Below are 22671 nucleotides of genomic sequence, written 5' to 3'. Positions count from 1 at the left end.
TTTTTTTTTTAATTATATTTGGACAAATGCGAAGGTTTTATAAATATATTTTATATTTCTTTCATCAGGCAGTTTCACTACCAGACAAACTTATGTATCTTTTGATGTGGTCCGAATATTTCAACAAATTTTTCTAGACATGTTATAAATGTAACAATGCATCAATTCAAGCCATTATTAAGTGGTTCTCAACATGTGGTTCGCCGGAAATAGAAATGAATTATTACATTTCCTTATTATTAGATTTTAAAATTGATTGATGATTTTAAAATTATAAAAGCAAGTAATCTAGGAATTTAAATAAATATAATTAAAATTGAGGTAACCAGCGGTTCTCAAACTTTTTCAAATTTCTAAAAACTTTTATCCAGCACACTTTTTTTTCGGACGGTGTAAAAAAAGAAAAAATATGATATTTTATACACAAACATATAAATATGTATATTTAAAAATAATTTATTGGGTAAATGGGTTTATTTAGAAATAAAGTCAAATTACATAAAATTAAAAAATACGATGTACATATATAAAAAGTACAAGACACTAAAAATTTATCATATCATTAACCATTAGATAGTATTGGATTACTGAGAATCTCAAGATTGTCAGATTAGTAAGATTCTATTGTATTTTTTTCTATCCTGCTATAAGGAAATTCCAACATATTTTTTGTGAGTAAATATTATCTCCCTTCAGATAATACTGGCTTACTGGAAATACCGAATCTCAGTGACACATTATTTTAGAAAGTGGGAATTTTTTCGAGTAATTATTTTTGAATTATTAGCACGATACACATAAAAACTTATGGATAAGAATTAAGTTTAAGTTATACTATCGTGTGAAGTGCATCTGGTTTTCGTGTGCTCGAGTGAATATTCGAAAAATATTACGAACTGTTTATAAAACATAGTTTTTTAGTTAGATACGAGTGTAGAATCTACGTGAAAATAATTACAGTTTATGTTATTTAATATAGTGTTAAATATATATAGATATTCCAAGTGACAATAAAAATAATAGTGATAGTGATTCAGACTCCTCTGTTCATGAAAGAAATCGTCCACATGCTATGATGCTCATGAGCAATGAGGAAGATGAACAAGAAAAATACTTAGAAGACACTTTACAAGACACAAAACTTTATTGAAGATGACTTGTTTCCCGTTATTGCAGAATAAACGAATAGACACCATAATCAACTCATGAACAGATACAAACTGCAAATAAAATCTAAAAAATGGGTGGATGTAACGGTACCAGAATTAAAAAATTGGTTTGAGTTGATATTGCTAATGGGCCTGGTAAAAAAAGGCTCATTACACCTGTATTAGACAATAAATCCACTAATAGGAACCTTGATATTTACAAAAACCATGAGTAGAAATAGGTTTTATCAAATATTACGTTACCTGCGTTTTTCCAATAATGAAAATGTTCCTGATAATGTAGGATTACTGTTCAAAGTACAAAAAATAATTGATTATTTCTCTGAAAGATTAAAAAAGATGTACAAACCAAGCCAAAACACATCTCTGGATGAGGGTATGATCCCATGGTGTGGAAGATTAAATTTTCACGTATACAACCCCAGTAAGCTCACAAAGTACGGTATAGTGATAAGAATGGTATGTGAATTAGTGTCAGGATACATATCAAAATTTTAAATATATATTAAGGACCTAGAATTTCGTTACAAGATTCAATATCACATCTAACATCAGACAATAAATACAAATGGCATCATCTTTATATGGACGATTATTATAAGTGCTGAAATAGCAAAAAAAAATATATATGAAAAAAAATAGCATCTGTGGTACCATAAGGAAGAATCGGGTTTTACCAGAATATCTAAAAAATGCAAAATTACGAATATTTGAAACCAAATATAAACGATATGGGGTAATATTGTTGCAATTGTGAAAAACAGTAAAAAATCGAGACACTTTAAACTTTCATTATATAACTAGTTATTGTGAAAAGTGATTTACACGTGAAAGACAATGTAAATTATGTGTGTATGTGCCTGGAAAATTTCACATTACGATGGAGTGAATTACAACGGTTAGTGAATATTTTATTGCAAATGAATTATACATCAGTAAACTCGTATTAGTAAAAATGTCACAATACAAAAGAAAAGTTTGTTTGAAAAAAGTTTTTACAAATTTAAAAAAGTTTGAGAACCGCTGGTTAACTAAATTTAAATTATTTTTATTAAAATTTCTAGGTTATTCGTTTTTATAATTTTAAAATCAAGATAATCATTTTAAAAATCTAATAATCAGGAAAAGTAATAATTATTTTTTATTTCCGGCGAACCACATGTTGAGAACCATCTAATAATAACTTGAATTGATGCATTGATACATTTATAACATGTCTAGAAAAATTCAACGAAATATTCAGACCGTATCAAAAGATACATAAATTTAAATAAAAAAGGTAAAATTCGCGAAGTTTTGCGAAAAGGTGCCGGTATTTAGCGTAAGTCTGGTAGTGAAACTGCCGGTCGGTAAAGTGTTAATTGTAAGCTGTAATAATAGTTTACAATTAATAAAATAGATAGACCTCGATATAACGCATTGGGATAACATAAGTCATGTTACAATGGAAGACTTACAATAATTAAATTTATTTTAATTAAACTACAATATCATGTTTTATGAACTGTTATGGAAGTTCAAAAGTTCCATTGTATCAACCTTTAACTTCAAAATCAAGAGTGACCATTTCTTGTGTTATACATTATTCTTTCGAAAATTTCAGTCCACAACTCTCCTATGATTCTCTAAAACATTAATAATCTTTTAGTCGTCTGACTGTTCTGTTTCATAACTGCATTCAAATAAACAAAGGATCGTCGGATATATTAATGCCTTGATCACACTCAAGTACATGGGTTGAATCAAACTTGTGTTTAGAGGTTAACAAAAAAGCGTCTTCGAAAATTATCAAAGATTGCTTCTCCCCTTTAAGGTGATCAATGAGATTTCAGTTAATGTGAACCCTGGTTATTTTGTTTGTTGCATTGTAGTTGTTTTGTGCGGTGTGATGCTTAAAAATGTGGTGTCGTTGACTATTTAATTAAGCTCAAATAAATTTTACCAGATTTTCTAACAAATTGTACCAGAACACGTTCTGGTCGAGGAAAAGTGTATTGGAATTACGTTCTATCGTGTTCCAGCTCTACTACACTACTAGCAATAACCAATGCATTAGATTTTCATAGCACTGGAAGTTTCGTTTTGTTCTTCTAAGCTCTAGGGTTCTTGGATCGATAGATCGGAAATAACTAATCAAATACAGAATGATTTTCATCACAAGCTATAACAGTTTTTTTTGAGCAACTTTTTCAAGAATCCTATCCTGTTTCGTCAATATTAAAAGTGGTCATGGAACAATATTGTCTATTTTCGATCATCGAAAGAACAGCTTCTTTATCTGCACTTACCGCTTCTCCAGTCAATGAAATGCTGTGCCAATCACAACACCGTTTAGATATTTTGTACCAACTATGGCTGGTTACAACAGTTTATAAACCTGTTTCCAGAGTCTTCCTTTAGGTTTTCAAAAACCATTTTGGCTTATTACATATGAAGTTTTGATCTAGATGGCAATTCTTAAAATTCTAGAAATGGGCCACGACATTTATTGAATTGAGTCATTGATTTGAACATTTCTCCCCTGTGTTATAGATTATAGCCCTCACAGTGGTATGAACAAAACTTTTGACTTGTATTGTAAAATAGCGTTTTTTTATTTAAAATATACAGACAATGCAAGTTGAGAGTTGAGACAGCATAATTCAGGGTACTGTATTACTATATTATATTGGTAATTCATATTTGGCATTGAATTATATAATTCTCTGTATTTTTTATTTTGTAATAATGATTATAAAGTAAACTAAATACAATGAGCTTGAGTTTAATAGTTTTATTATTTTTAGATTGTTGAATAAAGAAAATATATTGTGGCCTTGTAGCGAGAAATTAAACATTTCCATTAATGTCTCAGAATCAGTGGCGGATCTAGGAAATTGGCAGGATGGTGGCCATTTATAATTGCCGTGACCATACGTCCCGTTTTGAACGAGATCCCATTTTGAAATACCTTATCCTATTGTTCCCAAGCACATCTTTGTGAAGCTGAAACATTCCGTTTTCAAAAAGAGAAAATTTTCAATCTGTACATATTTTTTAGCCTAAATTTTGATTGTATATATGTAAATTAGGGAATTCTCTAGGTCAGTCTAGGACAGTGGTTCTCAATTAAAATTTGGCTGTGGCCGCATTACAGACATCAACGGTCTGGGGATGTGATAAAAACAACTTAAGTATATATTCAATAAAAGACAACATTTAAGCATATTGATTTTTATTTATTTAAAAGTAATTCAAATGGAAATTGTTGAACAGTTCTCTCTTCCAATATTTACTATGATACGTTTTTTGGTGGAATGTTTGTTGGTGGCCGCACATGAGAACCACTGGTCTAGGGTATGGGCCATTATTACCATGCTCCACTTGGATTCACTAGTGCCCAGAATATTGCTTACATTTAAGTATATCTTACTGTTTACCAAATAGGTAATAAGATACTCGCGTATCTATCGTTTTTGTATGTAAATTTACACTATTAACGCAATACTTTGTACACAGATCGTGAGTCAAAAGTGAGGAAAATTTAACTGTATAAAAAGTTAATAACCTAAATCATTGACGTCATTTAGTATTAAAATAACGCAATCGATGAATAAAGGTTAATTTAAAATCAACCGTTATTTACTTTGCAGAAAAAAAAATCGCGCGAGTTCTAGATTCTTTGCCCCGCATTCAACCCCTGAGAAACATCTGGATCTGAATCTAAAGCAGGCTATACACATTCAACATTATCCAACAAACTATAGGACATTTGCCGCATAGACAACGCAACATGATTGTTAATATAAATAATTTATCACTGATAAATACCCATATTAAATTTAAAACATGATGATGCGTAAAGAATATAATGTTAAAACACAATATTTCGATTTATATGATATTTATTTATTAATGAATTGTAATATATGTATATATTAATAATAATGATAAGCAGTATAAATGCGGCTTTATTTAAATAAACGGTTGTACATATTTATTATGCGTATGATTTGTAAAAGTTTCAAAAGCTTCAAACAAATTTAAAAGTTCTTGAATCCTAATTTCAGAATAACACGAGAATTTAAATTTATGTTAATTTTATGTTCAACTCGTTAAAATTTTCATCGAATTTTGCTTTTATTATAAAAATATTTTATCATAAAAAATATTTTCTATGGTTGCAAAAAATTGCAAAAAAAAAATATTTAAAAAAATAATAAATTATATAAATTTTATTGGTTATTCAAATCTATCGGAATAATGAATTGTATCGAATTTTCAGGTTTCAATCTAACTTTTTTTAATTATATATTCTACAATAAAAATATATTCAATCCAATTTGAGATAAAACACGTTAGATGCTAATTAGCACGTGTTCGGGAAAATTTAGGTTATATGTCATATTAAGAATAAAAGCTATCGTGTAAATGCAGTTTACAATGGTCATTAATATAAACCAATATAGTATACATTTTTCGTTGTGTATTTTATCTAATTTGTATTCCAATTGATCAATAATGATCAAATATATTGTAATTTAAAAAATATATCTCATGAAGGAATTAAATTCTTTTTGATAAATCAGTTCGACCTTTAAAACAAATAATCATATATGGTTACAATTGTTTATCGTCGTAGTTGCAATATTGTACGATTTAGAACAAAACGATCGATATTATTCGATTTTGTGAACACGCTTTCTAAAATAGATTTGAAATGTATTGAACGTGTGGTTTGCGGTGGACTTTACATTATATCGAACACGCGGAGAACGTTCTAGAGCACGTGACGTCATCGTGTCTATATAAGCGTGGGTCTACCCCCTCCGTACACAGTTTGTCGTTGCCGTCGGATCCTTCAGGATCTACTCGATTGGGCTGCTTTCTCTCTAAGTCTGCGTTTGAAAGCTATATAACCTAAATCCCACAAGGTAACTATTTTAACTAGACATTTAACCATATCCGTTGATGTTTATTCGCGACGTTCTGAATTAATATCTCCCATTTTCTTTCACGGGCGACGATGCGCCGGTTAAAAATGGCCGACACGTGCCGCCGCCATCTTTGGCGCGCCCTTTCGATCATTCAGTAGCATAATACCTCGTAAACCATTAATATATCTATTGTTTCTTTTATTATAAACGAACGAGTTATTCACCATCGATTTTTTTTTACCGGAACGTGGATTTTCCAGCGATCACGTGGTCGATGCTTCTCGAACATTCTAGGCGTCGATGCATTAGAGACCGATGACTATGGCTTTTGCATTTAATACTATGCATATAGCCATGAATTAAATACCCAAGTCTTAAATGTACTTTTTTTTAGATGCGCGCGCCACGTGTTTTTTTTTCAATGCCGATGATTCATTTTGTTCTTTGTTGCGTTTCAGATGGCCAAAGCACCAGCGATCGGAATTGATTTGGGAACTACATACTCTTGTGTTGGTGTATTCCAACATGGCAAGGTCGAAATCATCGCCAACGACCAGGGCAACCGAACCACGCCTTCATACGTGGCCTTCACAGACACCGAGCGTCTCATCGGAGATGCCGCCAAAAATCAAGTTGCCATGAACCCCAATAATACAATTTTCGGTAAGTTATAACATAACAAACGCATGTGTACACGTAAGATTGACTATAATGATGAAATTAGATTTAGACTAGAGTTTCTGATGTTGTAATGATCACAAATGCTCTCCTGAGGTTAATCTTTCAAACGAGAAAAATTGCTAATTTATTTCAGATATCTAATCTTGTTTATTTTTGTTTCCAGATGCTAAACGACTCATTGGCCGCAAATTCGAAGACGCAACTGTCCAGGCAGACATGAAACACTGGCCTTTTGAAGTTGTCGATGATGCGACCAAACCAAAAATCAAGGTCAACTACAAAGGCGAAGATAAGACTTTCTTCCCCGAAGAAGTAAGCTCAATGGTCCTAACAAAAATGAAGGAAACAGCAGAGGCATACTTAGGAAAGGGCGTACAGAACGCTGTAATTACAGTTCCTGCTTATTTCAACGATTCCCAACGTCAAGCCACAAAAGATGCTGGAACCATCTCCGGGCTCAATGTCCTTAGAATCATTAATGAGCCGACTGCAGCTGCTATCGCTTACGGTTTAGATAAAAAAGCTTCGGGAGAAAGAAACGTTCTTATTTTCGATCTTGGTGGTGGCACCTTTGATGTCTCCATCTTGACTATCGAAGATGGTATTTTTGAAGTCAAGTCCACAGCTGGAGACACCCATCTCGGAGGCGAAGATTTCGATAACCGAATGGTGAACCACTTTGTTCAAGAGTTCAAGAGGAAATACAAGAAAGACCTCGCCTCAAACAAGCGCGCGCTCAGGCGTTTGAGAACATCTTGCGAAAGGGCGAAGAGGACCCTCTCTTCTTCTACCCAAGCTAGCATTGAAATTGATTCTCTCTTTGAGGGTATCGACTTCTACACCTCGATCACCCGTGCTCGTTTCGAAGAGTTGAACGCCGATCTCTTCAGATCGACCATGGAACCGGTGGAGAAGTCTCTCCGCGACGCCAAGATGGATAAAGCTCAAGTGCACGACATCGTCCTCGTCGGTGGATCTACTCGTATCCCCAAGGTGCAGAAACTTTTGCAAGATTTCTTCAACGGAAAGGAGCTCAACAAGTCTATCAATCCTGATGAGGCCGTCGCTTACGGCGCTGCCGTCCAGGCTGCAATCCTTCACGGAGACAAGTCTGAAGAAGTGCAGGATCTCTTGCTTTTAGACGTTACCCCGTTGTCTTTGGGTATCGAAACCGCTGGCGGTATGATGACAACTTTAATCAAGAGGAACACCACCATTCCTACCAAGCAAACTCAAACATTCACCACCTACTCGGATAACCAGCCCGGTGTACTCATTCAAGTATTTGAAGGCGAGCGTGCTATGACCAAGGACAACAATTTGCTCGGAAAGTTCGAACTTACCGGAATCCCACCTGCTCCCAGAGGCGTACCTCAAATCGAGGTGACATTCGACATCGACGCCAACGGTATCTTGAACGTATCCGCTTTGGAGAAGACTACTAATAAAGAAAACAAGATCACCATTACAAACGATAAGGGACGTCTTTCAAAGGAGGACATCGAGCGCATGGTCAACGAAGCCGAGAAATACAGGAGCGAAGATGAGAAGCAAAGAACCACCATCACATCTAAGAATAATTTGGAGTCTTATTGCTTCAACATGAAGTCCACCATGGAAGATGAGAAGATCAAGGGAAAACTCACTGATGCCGAAAAAACTACTATCATGGAGAAATGCAACGAAACCATTAAATGGCTCGACTCGAACCAACTCGCTGAAAAGGAAGAATATGACCATAAGAAGAAGGAATTGGAATCTGTATGTGAACCGATCATCACCAAGATGTACCAGAGCGCCGGAGGTATGCCAGGTGGTCCAGGAGGACGCATGCCAGGTTTCGATGATCTCGGTGGTGCTGGTGCTCCTCCCAGCGGCGGCGGTGCTGGACCCACCATCGAAGAAGTCGATTAAACATTCCAATTGTTATACCAAAGTTTTCATTCCTGCGCAGTATTATTTAATTTTGGTCATATTCCAACTTTAGGGCATTTGTTTTCATTGAGGATATCAAAGTCCTTTCAATAGCAAATTTGATCACTTAAATAAACAAATATTTAAAATATTCAGTCGTTTTATTCACTTCTTTAACTAAGATAATCGTGAGTTGCAGAGCTGTTATTTTGTAAACATTTTAAAGCAGGATTATAAAAGATAATGGTAAGTATTTATGATGATCTAACGTTGTCCACATGGCAACTGGTTGCACAAATATTGGTTATGCGGATTATTGCTCACATATATTCAGCACAAAGCGACTTGCTCACAGGACACTTCAGGATAGTTGTGAATTGTAACGGAGTTAAGAGAACATTCCCAATATAATAATTAAATTCATTGCGTTAACTTGCTTTCGTTTCTTTATAAATTGAAAGAGTTGAGAGATGTCCTTACGGAGTATGTACCAGATGGTAAGAAGATCATTTCCAAATTAAGAGAAAAATATTTAGCTGATATTATAATTACAACGAAGATTGGAGCATTCCGCAATGCTCAAGCTTAAATTTTATCCATAGCTTGGTATGAAAATAAAAAAGGCACTTTGGAAGAAGAACACTTGCGCGTAGTGGAAGCTGCTGCGGCGATTATTAGAGAAGATATTCGATCTTCTGTTGTTGAGACCAAGTCCTATCCGCCCCCGAGTAAAATATTAATGAAGAAATTCCGAAAACTTTATTACATTTTCTGCAAGAAGTTATTATAAAGAACAGAAAAGGAAAGACGGGGCATTTTAAAACGAAATACACAGCTATAAGTCATGCTATAATGACTTCCATACGAAAACGGTCCTTTTCTTCGCAGTTATTAATAGGCCTATCTGTATTTCTTCATAGAAAAAATACAGATAGGCCAAACATCCAAAAAGACTTTTGGATGTTTTGTCAAGTTTAGGTTTTTTCGCTTCATATAGTGATACTGTAAAATGTTAAATTTCAGCTGTTTATCACCCACAGCCTCGTAATCAACCATCAGAGTCAAGTGCCTTAGTACAGTATGCAGCGGATAATGCAGAAAAATATTTATACTCTTGATGGCTATAATACTGTTCATATAATGGGAATGATAAAAATAATAACTTCAAAATCTGAAGTTATATCCGATGACCGCATAAAGAAATTTACAACAAAACCAAGTGCAAAGGAGTTAGCAGCACTATTACATATACCCCTTCTAGTGTATGAAAATCATGTCGTACCCGGATTGAGCAAGAGATTCAAGTTCGAAATTTTACTGATGTAGAAGAACTAACCGAACAAATATTTAATGTAGTTGATTTTTTGTGGATGTACGGAAAGTGGAAAAATATCTCACCGTTGCCAGGGTGGAATGGATTTATTGAACAACTTACAAAAACAATGAGAACTTTGTAACTTCTCGGATTCTGTTTCTCACTTTTATTCATCATCCTGCGAGTAATATGGACACAATTTACAACACATAACAGTGTACTACAAGCACTGCCAAGAAACATGAACAAAGAACATGCTTAATAACTTTTGATCAGCCGTTGTACATAAAAGCACGTGAAATCGTAGCAGCTTCAGATGCTAACTCAGACTTGTCCAGAGTAGTTGTGAAACTAGGAGGCTTTCATATGCTTATGTCTTTTATTGGATGCATAGGGTATATAATGAATGGAAGCTGAATCAAGGAAGCTCTCAGTACTATTTATGCTTCGAATTCTGTCGACAAAATGTTGGATGGTCATGCTTTTGCAAGAAGTATCAGAGGCCATACGCTTTTAATTTTTGCATTATCGATGATGATTTTTGAAGATATGGAGATTGAAAGTTATAATGCTTTAGATGGGTTCATTCAGCAGATAACAATTTGCGATGTTTCCTATGAAACTGTGGAAAAATGTGCAGGTAGCTCTGGCTCCGTAGTTCACATAGCGTTATCCTATAAACGGATGCGCGCTTCCCACTCCCCGCGCTATATCTCGAAAACCATTAACCATACGAAGAAATAATTTAAAACAAACTTGTAGAAAATTTTATTTTCTATAAGTTTTGGAAAACATCTAATGACATGCAACGCAAAGGAGGCGAGATATTTGCAAAAAAACGATTTTTATGACCTTTGACCTTTAATATCTTGATTAGCAGACACGATATCTTATGAGACTTTTCACCCTATCTTTAGAACGCCAAAACAAAGGTCTGTGCAAAATTTCAGCTTGTTATCTTTCATTCCGAGGTTAAACCCTTATTTGACTGGACTAACGGCTCTACTCAGGTTTTACGGAGCAGTACTCGAATTCGCGATTTTGATTCCATAAACTTACACAAGGATTCATTGTATTCTTTTTTGTACCAACCAGTTCAAATTTGAAACGCCTTCAATATAATAATTATATTCATTTAATGTTTTCGAATATATATGAATATTATTTACGAAATACCATAATGTTATTATAACATTTTGGTAGTAATTTAGTTTATTTATCAATAATAAAAGTCAGAATAGTCAAAGTAGTAATAGTAAAAGTCAGTAAATTAATAATTCAGAGACCGTAAGTTAAAACTCCGTCGAAGACTAGAATTTTTATTAATAAAATTATTATTTAAAACCAGCCCCAGCCGTAAAACAACATTTATTGATTGTAAATTATATTAATAGTTTATAATTAAATATGTCAGCAATTTCCAGACTTTAAGGTGTTTTTATATTATACTTGTATTATTTGTGTACTGATTGACTTACCTGATACTCATTTATCCGCTGTAACGCATTAGACTTACGGCTATCATGTTATAACGCTAAGATTAAAAAAAAAAATTTTCATATATTTATTATAAGTATTTTACGTTCTAACAAGTAATAGAATTTATCATTTTATAAAAAATGATAATGAACAAACAAATCTATTCGATTTAATCAGTGACCCTGAAACAAGTATCATATATGACTACGATCAGTTATCGCCATTATTGCATTAGTGTTCAATTTATAACATCAATATCAAAATTATTAATGTATTTATATGTGGCGGTATACTCCCATCATTCTTAGTCTGCCTTAGCTGTCCGATTCTAAAGGGTCTTCGATTGGGTTGCTGTATAACCTCTATTCTAGAAGATAATTGCATATTTTTCGACCCAGGGGCGCGTCTATCCATCGTGCAAGGCGAGATATTTTGATTATATTAAAAATTTAAATATAATTTCTGTATTATAAGTATATTTTACATGAGTGAATTAAATAGCTTGCAAAAATGTTGAAAAGGATTTGAAGAAAGAAATACAATCATTCTTTGCAAGCAAGTCAAAAAGTATCCCAGAGTGGATTTGTGTTTTGCGTTTCTGATTGATATAACTAGCCATTAAAATGATCTTAATATCCGTTTACAAAGTAAAGATCAATATATTAACAACATGTTTGTGTTAATTTACTACCGGGAGATCTACAAATGGAACACTGTGGATACGCAATTAAGAAAAAAATTCCACTGTGTTAGAAAACAAGACTTTTTTAAAAATTGTGTGGGCAAAGAATAATATCCCGGAATTCATAAATCTGATCTAAAAATAACTAAACATGTGAGCAACTTTTTACTCGCTTAAAACACACAAAATTTCAAATCGGAACACGCCTAACAGATGTTCATCTAGAAAACTGTTTTCGAATAACAACAACGTCAATAGTTGTTGATATTGATGAACTTGTAGTGCCATACAAAATCAGACGTCACAATAATTTTTTTTATTACCTTTTATTTATTTCTAAAATTATGTAATTCTAAGTTAATAAATATGTTTGCTTTCACATTTAGTTTTGTTTTATTTTATTCAAAAACATAATATCGCTTAGTACCTAATGGCAAATTAAAAAAATTACGTTTCGAGAGTTTGAAATTTTGTTGTGCCATACTTAAAGAAAAAAATTCGTGATAACTTCCTTTTTTGAAATATTTGTACTGAAATTAACTCAAATTATTTTTCCAGGCAATAGAGACCAATCAATCTGTTGACATTACGAACTCAAAACAGGCATTTTTTTCTTAATGTATTTTGTTTGCTTTGAATAATAATAAAAAATTGACGGTGCGGCCCGGCAAGAAATCTATTTTCTCGAAGTATTTTTGCGCTCTTACGACGCGTTCTCTTTTGTTAAGCGCTCATATGACTGTCTGCTCTTATAATGCAGCGCTCTTTTGACGCACGGTCATTTGACCGCGCTCATTTGTGGCGGTGTCATACAATTCAGTACGAAATATATTTTATTTATCATGTAGCGTTAAGTATCCTCCTTTTATCGATGGCAATGTTATATTTTGCTCATTTTTACGTTTCAGATGGCTGAAGCACCAGCCATAGGTATTGATTTAGGAACTACTTACTCCAGTGTTGGTGTATTTCAAAATGGAAGGGTCGAAATCATCGCCAACGAACAGGGTAACCGAACCACACCTTCATATGTGGCTTTCACAGATACTGGGCGTCTCATCGGGGAAGCTGCCAAAAACCAAGTTGCCATGAATCCCGAAAATACCATTTTTGGTAAGTATAATATTAAAATAAGTACTTATACACACGTAATATAAACCATTATGATAAAATAAGACTTAGACTTCGTTTCTGGTAAGTTATAGACTCATAATTGCTCTGCTTAGGTTGAATAAAACAACGTGTGCTCATTCATTCCATATTTTTAATTTTAACGATTTTCCCTTACATGAAATCAAACTTGCTTTCTTATTCGAAATATCTAGTTCAATTTATTTTTGTTTCTAGATGCTAAACGACTAATTGGTCGCAGATTTGAAGATGCTACTGTTCAGGAAGACATAAAACATTGGCCTTTTATTGTTGTTGATGATGAGACCCATCCAAAAATTATTGTCAACTACAAGGGTGAAGATAAGACCTTATCTCCCGAAGAAGTAAGCTCAATGATCCTAAGAAAAATGAAAGAAACAGCAGAGATCTACTTGGGAATGAAAGTCACGAACGCTGTAATTACAGTTCCCGCATATTTTAACGACTCTCAACGTCAGGCCACGAAAGATGCTGGGGTCATCGCTGGGCTAAACGTTCTTAGAATCATCAACGAGCCTACGGCCGCTGCTATCGCTTACGGTTTAGATAAACAAATTAAGGAAGAACAAAATGTTCTTATTTTTGATCTTGGTGGTGGCACTTTCGATGTCTCCATCCTGACTATCGTAGATGGTATTTTTGAAGTCAAGTCTACAGTTGGAGACACTCATCTCGGAGGCGAAGATTTTGATAACCGAATAGTGAACCACTTTGTCCAAGAGTTCAAGACGATAAGTGGCAAAGACATCAGCTCAGACAGGCGTGCGCTCAGGCGTTTGAGAACAGTTTGCGAAAGTGCAAAGAAAACCCTCTCCTCTCCCGACACGCTCCAAGCTAGCATTAAAATCGATTATCTTCTTGAGGGTATCGACTTCGTATCCATTATCACCCGTGCTCGTTTCGAAAAGTTAAACGCCGATTTTTTTAAATCAACCATCGAACAGGTGGAGAAGGCTCTTACAGATGCTAAGATGGAGAAATCTGATATACACGAAATTGTTCTTGTCGGTGGATCTACTCGTATACCCAAAGTGCAGAAACTTTTGCAAGATTTCTTCAACGGAAAAAAGATTAACATGTCCATTAATCCCGATGAGGCTATCGCTTACGGCGCTGCCGTCCAGGCTGCCATTCTCCACGGGGACAAGTCTGAAATAGTTCAAGACCTCCTACTCTTGGATGTTACTCCATTGTCGTTGGGCGTCGAAACTGTTGGCGGTATAATGGCAACTTTAATTAAAAGGAACACCACCATACCTACCAATGAGACTAAGTTATTCTCTACCAATTCTGATAATCAAACCAAAGTACTTATAAGAGTATTCGAAGGCGAGCGTGTTATGACTATGGATAACAATCTGCTCGGAACGTTCTTTCTTAACGAAATCCCATCTGCTCCCCGAGCTGTTCCTCAGATCGAAGTGACATTCGACATAGATGCTGACGGTATATTGAACGTAACAGCTAAGGAAAAAACCACTAACATGGAAAACAAGATCACTATCACCAACGATAAGGGTCGTCTCTCCACGGACGACATAGATCGCATGATTCACGAAGCCGAGAAATATAGAATCGACGATGAGAAACATAGAACCGCCATCCATTTTAAGAACAAATTGGAATCTTACTGCTTCAGCATGAAATCTACCATTGAAGACGATTTTAATGGGAAATTTACTGATGCCGAAAAGAGTACAAGCAATGAAAAATGCGACCAAACCATTAAATGGCTAGACGCGAACCAACTCGCTGAAAAGAAAGAATACGATCTAATGTACAAGGAATTAGAATCCGTATGCGAAAAGATAATCAACAAAAAGTAAAATCACCGGAGGTGTTATTTGAATTTACAATTTGTTCTTTGAGCTCTGAGTTTGTCATGTTTAAAATACAGGTCTTCACTTTAGCATAGTTTTAGAAGAAATTCAATTTAGAGTTTAATAATTTTATTATAAGGAACTTAGTGCTCCCTCAGCAGATACCAGGAATTCGCCCTTTGGTCAATGAACGCAAGGGAATCAGCCGATTGGCCATCCCATGTAGATAACAATAAGAAGTGAGTTATATAATAGTTCTAGTGGAGCTGTGGCCTTAGTGTAAAATTGTGAATTTTATAAATTTATACTCATGACTCGTAAATGAAACTACAGTAAAGAAAAGAAAAATAAATAACTGATATTTTTATTCCTTCGTTTTTTATATATAATACTTTGTCATTTTAAAAGATAACAATTTGCCGATAATCGTACTGGCAACTACTGGACTATATATATATATTTCTCGGATTTATCAGCAACACTTAAAGCACATCAACAATATATTAATACGATTAGTTATCGTACAATTCATATGAAAATGATCAATATCATTCGATGTGTTGTCAGGTGCTTAACAGACAGATAATATTATGGAATGCGTAACGTCATTATGTCTTATAAGTTACGTTTTACCCCCACTATTCTCAGTTCGCCGTAGCTATCCGATCTTAAGGGTTCTACTCGTTCGGGTTGCTGTATAACCTAAATTTTACAAGGTAATTATTTTTTTCGACCCAGTGGCGTGCTTGGCTTACTTGCAGTGCTTGCATGATCAATATTGCTTACGGATGTGATTGTCTGACGTTTCGAAGAGTCTGTCAGTCTTTATCCCCGGAGACTAACTATCTGTCGTTCGTAGATATCCTTTTTAAATGCATTTAACTGAAGCGCGACTTTCACGGTTTGGAGTTCGGCATCAATGTGTTCACTGAAAAAGATAATTAGCCTTAAGCGCAATCTGTGCCGTATGGTGGTGGGAATCCGCATGTATCTATTGTTGTGTTTCTTGCTTTATGGTATGTCCTAAGCTACCGTTTTTTTTCTGATGACCAGTGTGTCCAGGAAGAGAAGTTCACTCCTTCCGTGTGGCCATACAGCAAAAACGACTTAAGGCTTTTTTTTTAAGTTTTCGTTTCAAAAAATCCATGAACAGATTAGCTATTACTGGCGAAAACGGTGTACTCATTGGTGCTCCTTTAACTTGTTCGTAGAAATCCCCTTTGTAAATAAAATATGTGGAGTTAGGACAAGGCTTTGTTAACTCCACAATATATTTCAGTGGATTGTATATCTTAACAAGTGTCTTTCACCAGAACTACCAAAAACGTATCGATAATATATTTGAAAGAGTTAGGTAGAATTATTAGAATATATTTTTTTATTAAAACTCTTATATTCTCCTTTTATCGATTTCAGTGATTTACTTTGAATTTTGTTACGTTTCAGATGGCTGAAGCACCAGCCATAGGTATTGATTTGGGAACAACTTACTCGTGTGTAAGTGTATTTCAACATGGTAAGGTCGAAATCATCGCTAACGAACAGGGAAACCGCACCACACCTTCATATGTGGCCTTCACAGATACTGAGCGTCTCATTGGAGAAGCTGCCAACAATCAAGGTGCTCTGAACCCCATAAATACAATTTTTGGTAAGTTTATTATAATAATAAATATTTTGTTTACAAGAAGTATCTAGTTTAGGTTTTTAAGTTGTAATGGTCATAATTGCTCTCCTTAGATTGAAGATATCTAATTTTATTTCTAGATGTTAAACGACTTATTGGCCGCAAATTCGAAGAAGCAACTGTTCAAGCAGATATGAAACACTGGCCTTTTGAAGTTGTTGATGATGAATCCCAGCCAAAAATCAAGGTTAACTACAAAGGCGAAGAAAAGATCTTCTCCGCCGAAGAAATAAGCGCAATGGTCCTCGCCAAAATGAAACAAACCGCAGAGGCTTACTTAGGAAAGAGCGTTAAGAGCGCTGTAATTACAGTTCCTGCATATTTTAACGATTCCCAACGCCAGGCCACGAAAGATGCTGGATACATCGCAGGCCTCAACGTACTAAGAATCATAAACGAGCCAACGGCCGCTGCAATTGCTTACGGTTTAGATAAAGAAATTTCGGAAGAACAAAATGTTCTTATTTTTGATCTCGGTGGTGGTACCTTTGATGTCTCCATTTTGACCATCGTAGATGGTATTTTTGAAGTCAAGTCTACAGCTGGGGATACTCATCTCGGTGGTGAAGATTTCAACAACCGAATGGTGAACCACTTTGTCCAAGAGTTCAAGAGAAAATGCAACAAAGACATCAGCTCAGATAGGTATGCGCTCAATCGTCTTAGACGAAATTGCGAAACAGCTAAGAGAACCCTCTCCTCTCCCGACTCTGCCCAAGCTAGTATTACAATCGATTCTCTCTTTGAGGGTGTCGACTTCGTATCCACCATCACCCGTGCTCGTTTCGAAGAGTTGAACGTCGATCTCTTCAAATCGACCTTGAAGCTGGTGGAAAAAGCTCTTCGCGACGCTAAAATGGACAAATCTAATATACACGAAATTATTATTGTCGGTGGATCTACTCGTATACCCAAGGTACAGAAACTTTTGCAAGATTTCTTTAACGGAAAGAAGCTCAATAAATCCATAAACCCGGATGAGGCCGTTGCTTACGGCGCCGCCGTACAGGCTGCCATCCTCCAAGGGGACAAATCTGAAAATGTTCAAGAACTTCTGCTTTTGGATGTTGTTCCGTTGTCGTTGGGTATCGAAACTATTGGCGGTTTGATGACAAATTTAATTAATAGGAATACTACCATTCCTACCAAGGAGTCTAAGATATTCACTACCAGTTCTGATAACCAACCTGCAGTACTCATTCTAGTATATGAAGGTGAGCGCGTTATGACTAAAGATAACAATTTGCTCGGAAAGTTTATTCTTAACGGAATTCCACCTGCTCCCAGACATGTACCTAACATTATGGTGACATTCGACATAGATGCTGATGGTATACTGAACGCATCAGCTTTAGAGAATGCGACAAATAAAAAAAACAAAATCACTATCACCAACGATAAGGGTCGTCTTTCCACGGACACCATAAATCGTATGTATAAAGAAGCCGAGAAATACAGGATCGAAGATGAGAAACTTAGAATCGCCATCAATTCTAAGAACATATTGGAATCTTACTGCTACAGCATTAAATCTACCATAGATAACGATTTTGATGGAAAATTTAATGATGTCCAAAAAAATATAATAAAGAAAAAATGCGAAGAAATCACTAAATGGGTCGACTTAAACCAACACGCTGAAAGGAAAGAATACGATAAAAAGTACAAGGAATTGCAATCTATATGTGAAAAAAAAACATAAAAAGTAACAGCACCGGAGGTATTATTCATATTTAGAATTTGTACATTGGACTCTATGTTGGCAGATACCAGTTAGTTTTAGAATAAATACAATGAGCTTATGAAAATTGTATAAGGGAAATAATTTATTTCTTAAAGAGAAAAAAATAAAGTCTTATCAAAGACCAATCTATGTACAATGATTGTATTTACCGGAAGAAGTTTGTTATTATTTTTATTTTACCGTTAATTTATAAGCTGTAAAAGTATTATTTTATTAAAATATATATTTTATTAAAAACATTAGTTTATTAAATCATTTCAATATTTTTAATGTTTAAATTTTCATAAACATCTATAATGATTGCATATTTACGCTTACATGTGATGTTTAAAACACTTGATACAGCAAGACTCTTTATTTTTTGAAATCTACCGTTGCAATCGGACCAGCGTTAGCCCAATGCGTTAGAACGGGGCTAATACAATCAACAACTAATGAGTAGATAGTGAGACATCACACTGAAGTTAAAATCTGTAAATCAATGTCATATATTTTAATAATTATTAAATATAATTACATTTTAAAATCAATATATTTCAATATGTACAACCTAGCTCGATGATATTTTAATTACTTATTATGAATGATGTATCGTAATATTTATTATTTAATTATTATGAATTCTTATAGATACTAGAAATTGTGAAAAATAGAAATTCTCATTATGGGATTCAAATCCAATCTTTCAAGTATTATTGCTACGGCTGCTGGTCTATTTTGTTGAAGTATTTACAGATATTCCAAGAAATATTTACAATTTCCCTAAAAATAACAACTACGAAAGCAACAGGAAGACAATATGGAAAACCAAAATTAAAAATTTAGCTTGGCAAAGGATTTGAAGACGCCAAGGATTTGCTTAAGCTGGTCGGGCCAAATTTAAAGCATCACAAGCGCAAATAATATAAAAAAATATAAAAAAATTACGTGTCGTAAATAAATTTACTATATGGCAACACTGAGCAACACAAAAAAAAATACGACTTCTCATCAGGTAAATATTATGATATGTTCAATAATTTGTAATGCCTAATAGTAATATTTCAAATAAAATATGATTTCAGAAAATATGTCGCAACGGTGGCTAATTTTTGTATTTATTTATAGCATAGAAAGAGTTACCTCATATCTATTAATATTTATTCAAGAAATTATATTACGATGTTAAAAAATACATAAAATGCCATTTTTGCCATGAAACCCGGAAGCATTGTTTTCCCAGGACCCGGGCTCGCTCTCAGTGGGCCTGGTCAAGACCACACCAACAAAAACACCAACATCATTTCGTCCAGGTGAATTTAGAAATTCTTTATTTCGACGAAATGATTAAACGTCATACCGTCGAAATAAAGAATAAACGCTTCTTTAACCTCCAGAGAAACGAGGCTACCAATTTGTTCGAGATATCTAGCATCTTCAGTTTTTTAGAAGGAGAGTGCAGTAGTAAGTCCTAGCTGCAGGGTAAAAAGAGTATATTTTAAATTTCACCTTATCGCAAAGTAGTTTAAATTTCAGATAATAAATTAACTTATTATCATTTTATAATATATTTATATATATGTATATCTCATATTAGATTTTATCTAACTGATTACACAATATCATCATACTTTGACCCGCAAAGAGTTTTTAGTCAACTTTTCCTCTATAAATAATTAGCCTTATATTCTAGAGTCTAGAATATAAGGCTAATTATTTATGTGTGATTCCCAAACTATGTGCCGCGACACACAAGTGTGCCGCGAGAGATTCCAAAGTGTGTCGCGAGATTTTCAAAAAATATTTAAATTTAAAAAAAGTATCAGGAAAGTTACAAGAGACAAGAGTCTGAAGCTGGCGACATTACGTTTTGTTTGATTTGCAACGCAAAGTTATCCAATGAGTCTCTTGTCCCAAGCAAACTTAAGAGACGTTTAGAATTGAATCATCACTCGTTCAAGCATAAACCGCGAAGTTACTTTGAAAATTTAGAGGCTCAAAAAACCAGGCAATCAAAAAAGTTGACATCGTTCATCAAGCTTCCGGAAAAAGGACTCATTGCCAGTTACAAAGTTGCACATTTGCTCGCACAACATAAAAAAGCTCACACAACAGCCGAAAAAGTCATCGCCCCAGCACTCGCAATAGTTGTAGGAACCATGTTTGGAGCTGAAGCTGCAGATAAAGTCAAATCTGTTCCATTTTCTAATAACACAATATCGCGGAGAATCGAAGACTTGTCAGCAGACTTGCAAAACCAAATTCGAGAGGATTTCGAAATATCTGACAAACTTTGGTCTCTTTAAGTGGATGAATCAACTGACTGATCAGTGGAAAAGCTCAAGTCCTTGCCTTTATTCGGTACATCAGAGAGAATAGATTTGTCAACGAATTTCTATTTTGCAAAGATTTGAAAGGTACGACGAGAGGACAAGATATGTTTTAGTTAGTGTATGAAAACGTTGAGCTGTCCAAATTAAATTGGAATAACTGCGTGAGTATCTGCACCGATGGATGCCCATCAATGTTGAGAAAAAGAAGAGGATTTGTAACTCTGGCACGTCAAAAAAATTCGAATATAATTGGTGCTCACTGTATGATTCACAGAGAAGCGCTCGTATCAAAGTTCTTGCCTCAAGATCTTCAAATTGTTTTGAATCAAGTCGTCCAGGTTGTTAATTATATCAAGTCTCGACCACTTCAGTCCCAAATTTTCAGTCAAATATGCGATGCGATGGATTCCGAATACAAATTTCTGCTCTTCCATACGGAAGTTCGATGGCTGTCGAAAAGAAAAGTTTTGAAACGGCTTGTGCATCTCAGAGTTGAAGTTATTTCGTTTCTTGAGGTTGCAGAACACGGATTTGAATTTGATATCCATGACGTGATTTGGTGGTTGAAAGTTCAATTTCTTCCGGATTTGTCTGCAAGGACCAGTCGAGAATATCATCACAACAACATAAAAATTGAAATCGTTTGATGGAAAACTAGCAATGTGGAAGGCCAAGATCTTGAAACGGGATTTCGATTGCTTTCCAACAGTCAACGAATCCCAATCAAAGCTTAAAATTGTCTCACAAATTCTCGCTTCTCTCACTGAACTGCAAAAAGCTCTCCAGCATTACTTTCCATCACTCTCTCTCGACGAATATGAGTGGATAATAAATCTATTCGCAAAAAATAAAGCAACCAATTTAATAAACGATGAGGAGGAGCAGCTGATTGATTTGCGCAACGATATTTTTTTGAAATCGAAATTTAACGAACTGAAGTTAGATGAATTTTGGCTTTCCTCGCAGAAATCACATCCTTTGATAAGCTTAAGAGCAGTTAAAATCCTTTTACCAATTTCTTCGTCTTGGCTATGCGAGTTCGGATTTTCAGCATTGACTGAAATTCTGTCAAAAAAAAGAGAAAGGCTACTGAGAATCGATGATGAAATGCGTACATGCTTATCAAATTTTGAACTACGATTCGAATTGATTTGCTCACGAAAGCAAGCACATTCAACTCATTGATAAAGAATATCTTTCTGTGTTTTAAAAATTAATTTATATTGATAATAAGAGTTATTTTGAAAAATAAATTTGATTTCTGATTCAATTTTTTCGTCATTTCTTAGAAATTCATACATTGGTGTAAACAGGTGTGTCGCGTAAATTCTTGATTTCTTTTACTGTGTCGTGGGCCAAAAAAGTTTGGGAAACACTGTTCTAGACTAAGCTAATAATTTGAAGAAACTGAAAATGTTGTAGATTTAGGTTTTTAGGTTAGCTACTTTATATTATAAAAATATAGTAGACACAAAAATATTATAAAATTATTAACAAATAAAGAACTTGTGCAATTAAATTGTATATCATCATACTGTTAAATGCTAATTTCGTGAATGGGGGGAATTCTAACCAAAAATCAAGTACGAGATCTGGGGAGCAAGAGTGAGCAATATGAAAACGATTAAAAGTTATAATTGTAAAAATCAGCTATATTGGCTAAATAAATGAATAAAATAGTTATAATAAATAAAAAAGTCGGAGCTAAATGTATTCGCTGTGCATATTGTTTCGTTGATTTTTTAAATTGTAAAAAGCTCGATTACTCTGCTATATTGCTCATTATTTTGAGAAATGCGC

At 34.4% G+C, this 22671-nt stretch overlaps 3 protein-coding genes across 4 annotated transcripts; all 3 read left to right on the top strand.

Annotated features, from left to right (window-relative positions):
- The first annotated feature begins 5983 nt into the window (after nt 1–5983).
- On the top strand, nt 5984–8829 carry LOC148229806 (heat shock 70 kDa protein cognate 4). Its single transcript, XM_088197569.1, has 3 exons — nt 5984–6082; nt 6544–6748; nt 6930–8829. Exons 2-3 carry the CDS (start codon nt 6544–6546, stop codon nt 8678–8680), a joined length of 1956 nt encoding a protein of 651 aa, XP_088053695.1. The 5' UTR covers nt 5984–6082; the 3' UTR covers nt 8681–8829.
- A 4235-nt stretch (nt 8830–13064) lies between these two features.
- Nucleotides 13065–15478, top strand: LOC148229805 (heat shock 70 kDa protein cognate 4-like). The gene is made up of 2 exons (XM_088196627.1): nt 13065–13269; nt 13504–15478. The coding sequence occupies exons 1-2, from the start codon at nt 13065–13067 to the stop codon at nt 15132–15134; spliced, it is 1836 nt and encodes a 611-aa protein (XP_088052753.1). The 3' UTR covers nt 15135–15478.
- Nucleotides 15479–15769: 291 nt separating this feature from the next.
- Nucleotides 15770–18751, top strand: LOC148229804 (heat shock 70 kDa protein cognate 4-like). Of its 2 annotated transcripts, XM_088196624.1 has the most exons (4): nt 15783–15844; nt 16575–16625; nt 16711–16779; nt 16896–18751. In XM_088196624.1, exon 4 carries the CDS (start codon nt 16949–16951, stop codon nt 18515–18517), a length of 1569 nt encoding a protein of 522 aa, XP_088052750.1. In that variant the 5' UTR covers nt 15783–15844; nt 16575–16625; nt 16711–16779; nt 16896–16948; the 3' UTR covers nt 18518–18751. The 2 variants fall into 2 exon arrangements, with proteins under 2 accessions (XP_088052749.1, XP_088052750.1); XM_088196623.1 differs by having other exon boundaries at nt 15770–15844; nt 16575–16779.
- Nucleotides 18752–22671: the final 3920 nt, after the last annotated feature.

Source organism: Plectrocnemia conspersa, unplaced genomic scaffold (genome assembly GCF_051122295.1).
Source record: "Plectrocnemia conspersa isolate PC_06_02 unplaced genomic scaffold, ASM5112229v1 ptg000011l, whole genome shotgun sequence".
In the NCBI taxonomy this organism is placed as follows: domain Eukaryota; kingdom Metazoa; phylum Arthropoda; class Insecta; order Trichoptera; family Polycentropodidae; genus Plectrocnemia; species Plectrocnemia conspersa.
Note: the sequence above shows the minus strand (reverse complement) of the source record. Positions and strands in the feature narration are given on the sequence as shown.

What these genes read in the sequence shown, in the direction of transcription:
- LOC148229806 (XM_088197569.1), top strand. Translation starts at nt 6,544, where the DNA reads ATGGCCAAAGCACCAGCGATCGGAATTGATTTGGGAACTACATACTCT. An exon ending in CCCCAATAATACAATTTTCG is followed by an intron (nt 6,749 to 6,929) that starts GTAAGTTATAAC and finishes TTTTGTTTCCAG; the next exon opens with ATGCTAAACGACTCATTGGC.
- LOC148229805 (XM_088196627.1), top strand. Translation starts at nt 13,065, where the DNA reads ATGGCTGAAGCACCAGCCATAGGTATTGATTTAGGAACTACTTACTCC. An exon ending in TCCCGAAAATACCATTTTTG is followed by an intron (nt 13,270 to 13,503) that starts GTAAGTATAATA and finishes TTTTGTTTCTAG; the next exon opens with ATGCTAAACGACTAATTGGT.
- LOC148229804 (XM_088196623.1), top strand. Translation starts at nt 16,575, where the DNA reads ATGGCTGAAGCACCAGCCATAGGTATTGATTTGGGAACAACTTACTCG. An exon ending in CCCCATAAATACAATTTTTG is followed by an intron (nt 16,780 to 16,895) that starts GTAAGTTTATTA and finishes TTTTATTTCTAG; the next exon opens with ATGTTAAACGACTTATTGGC.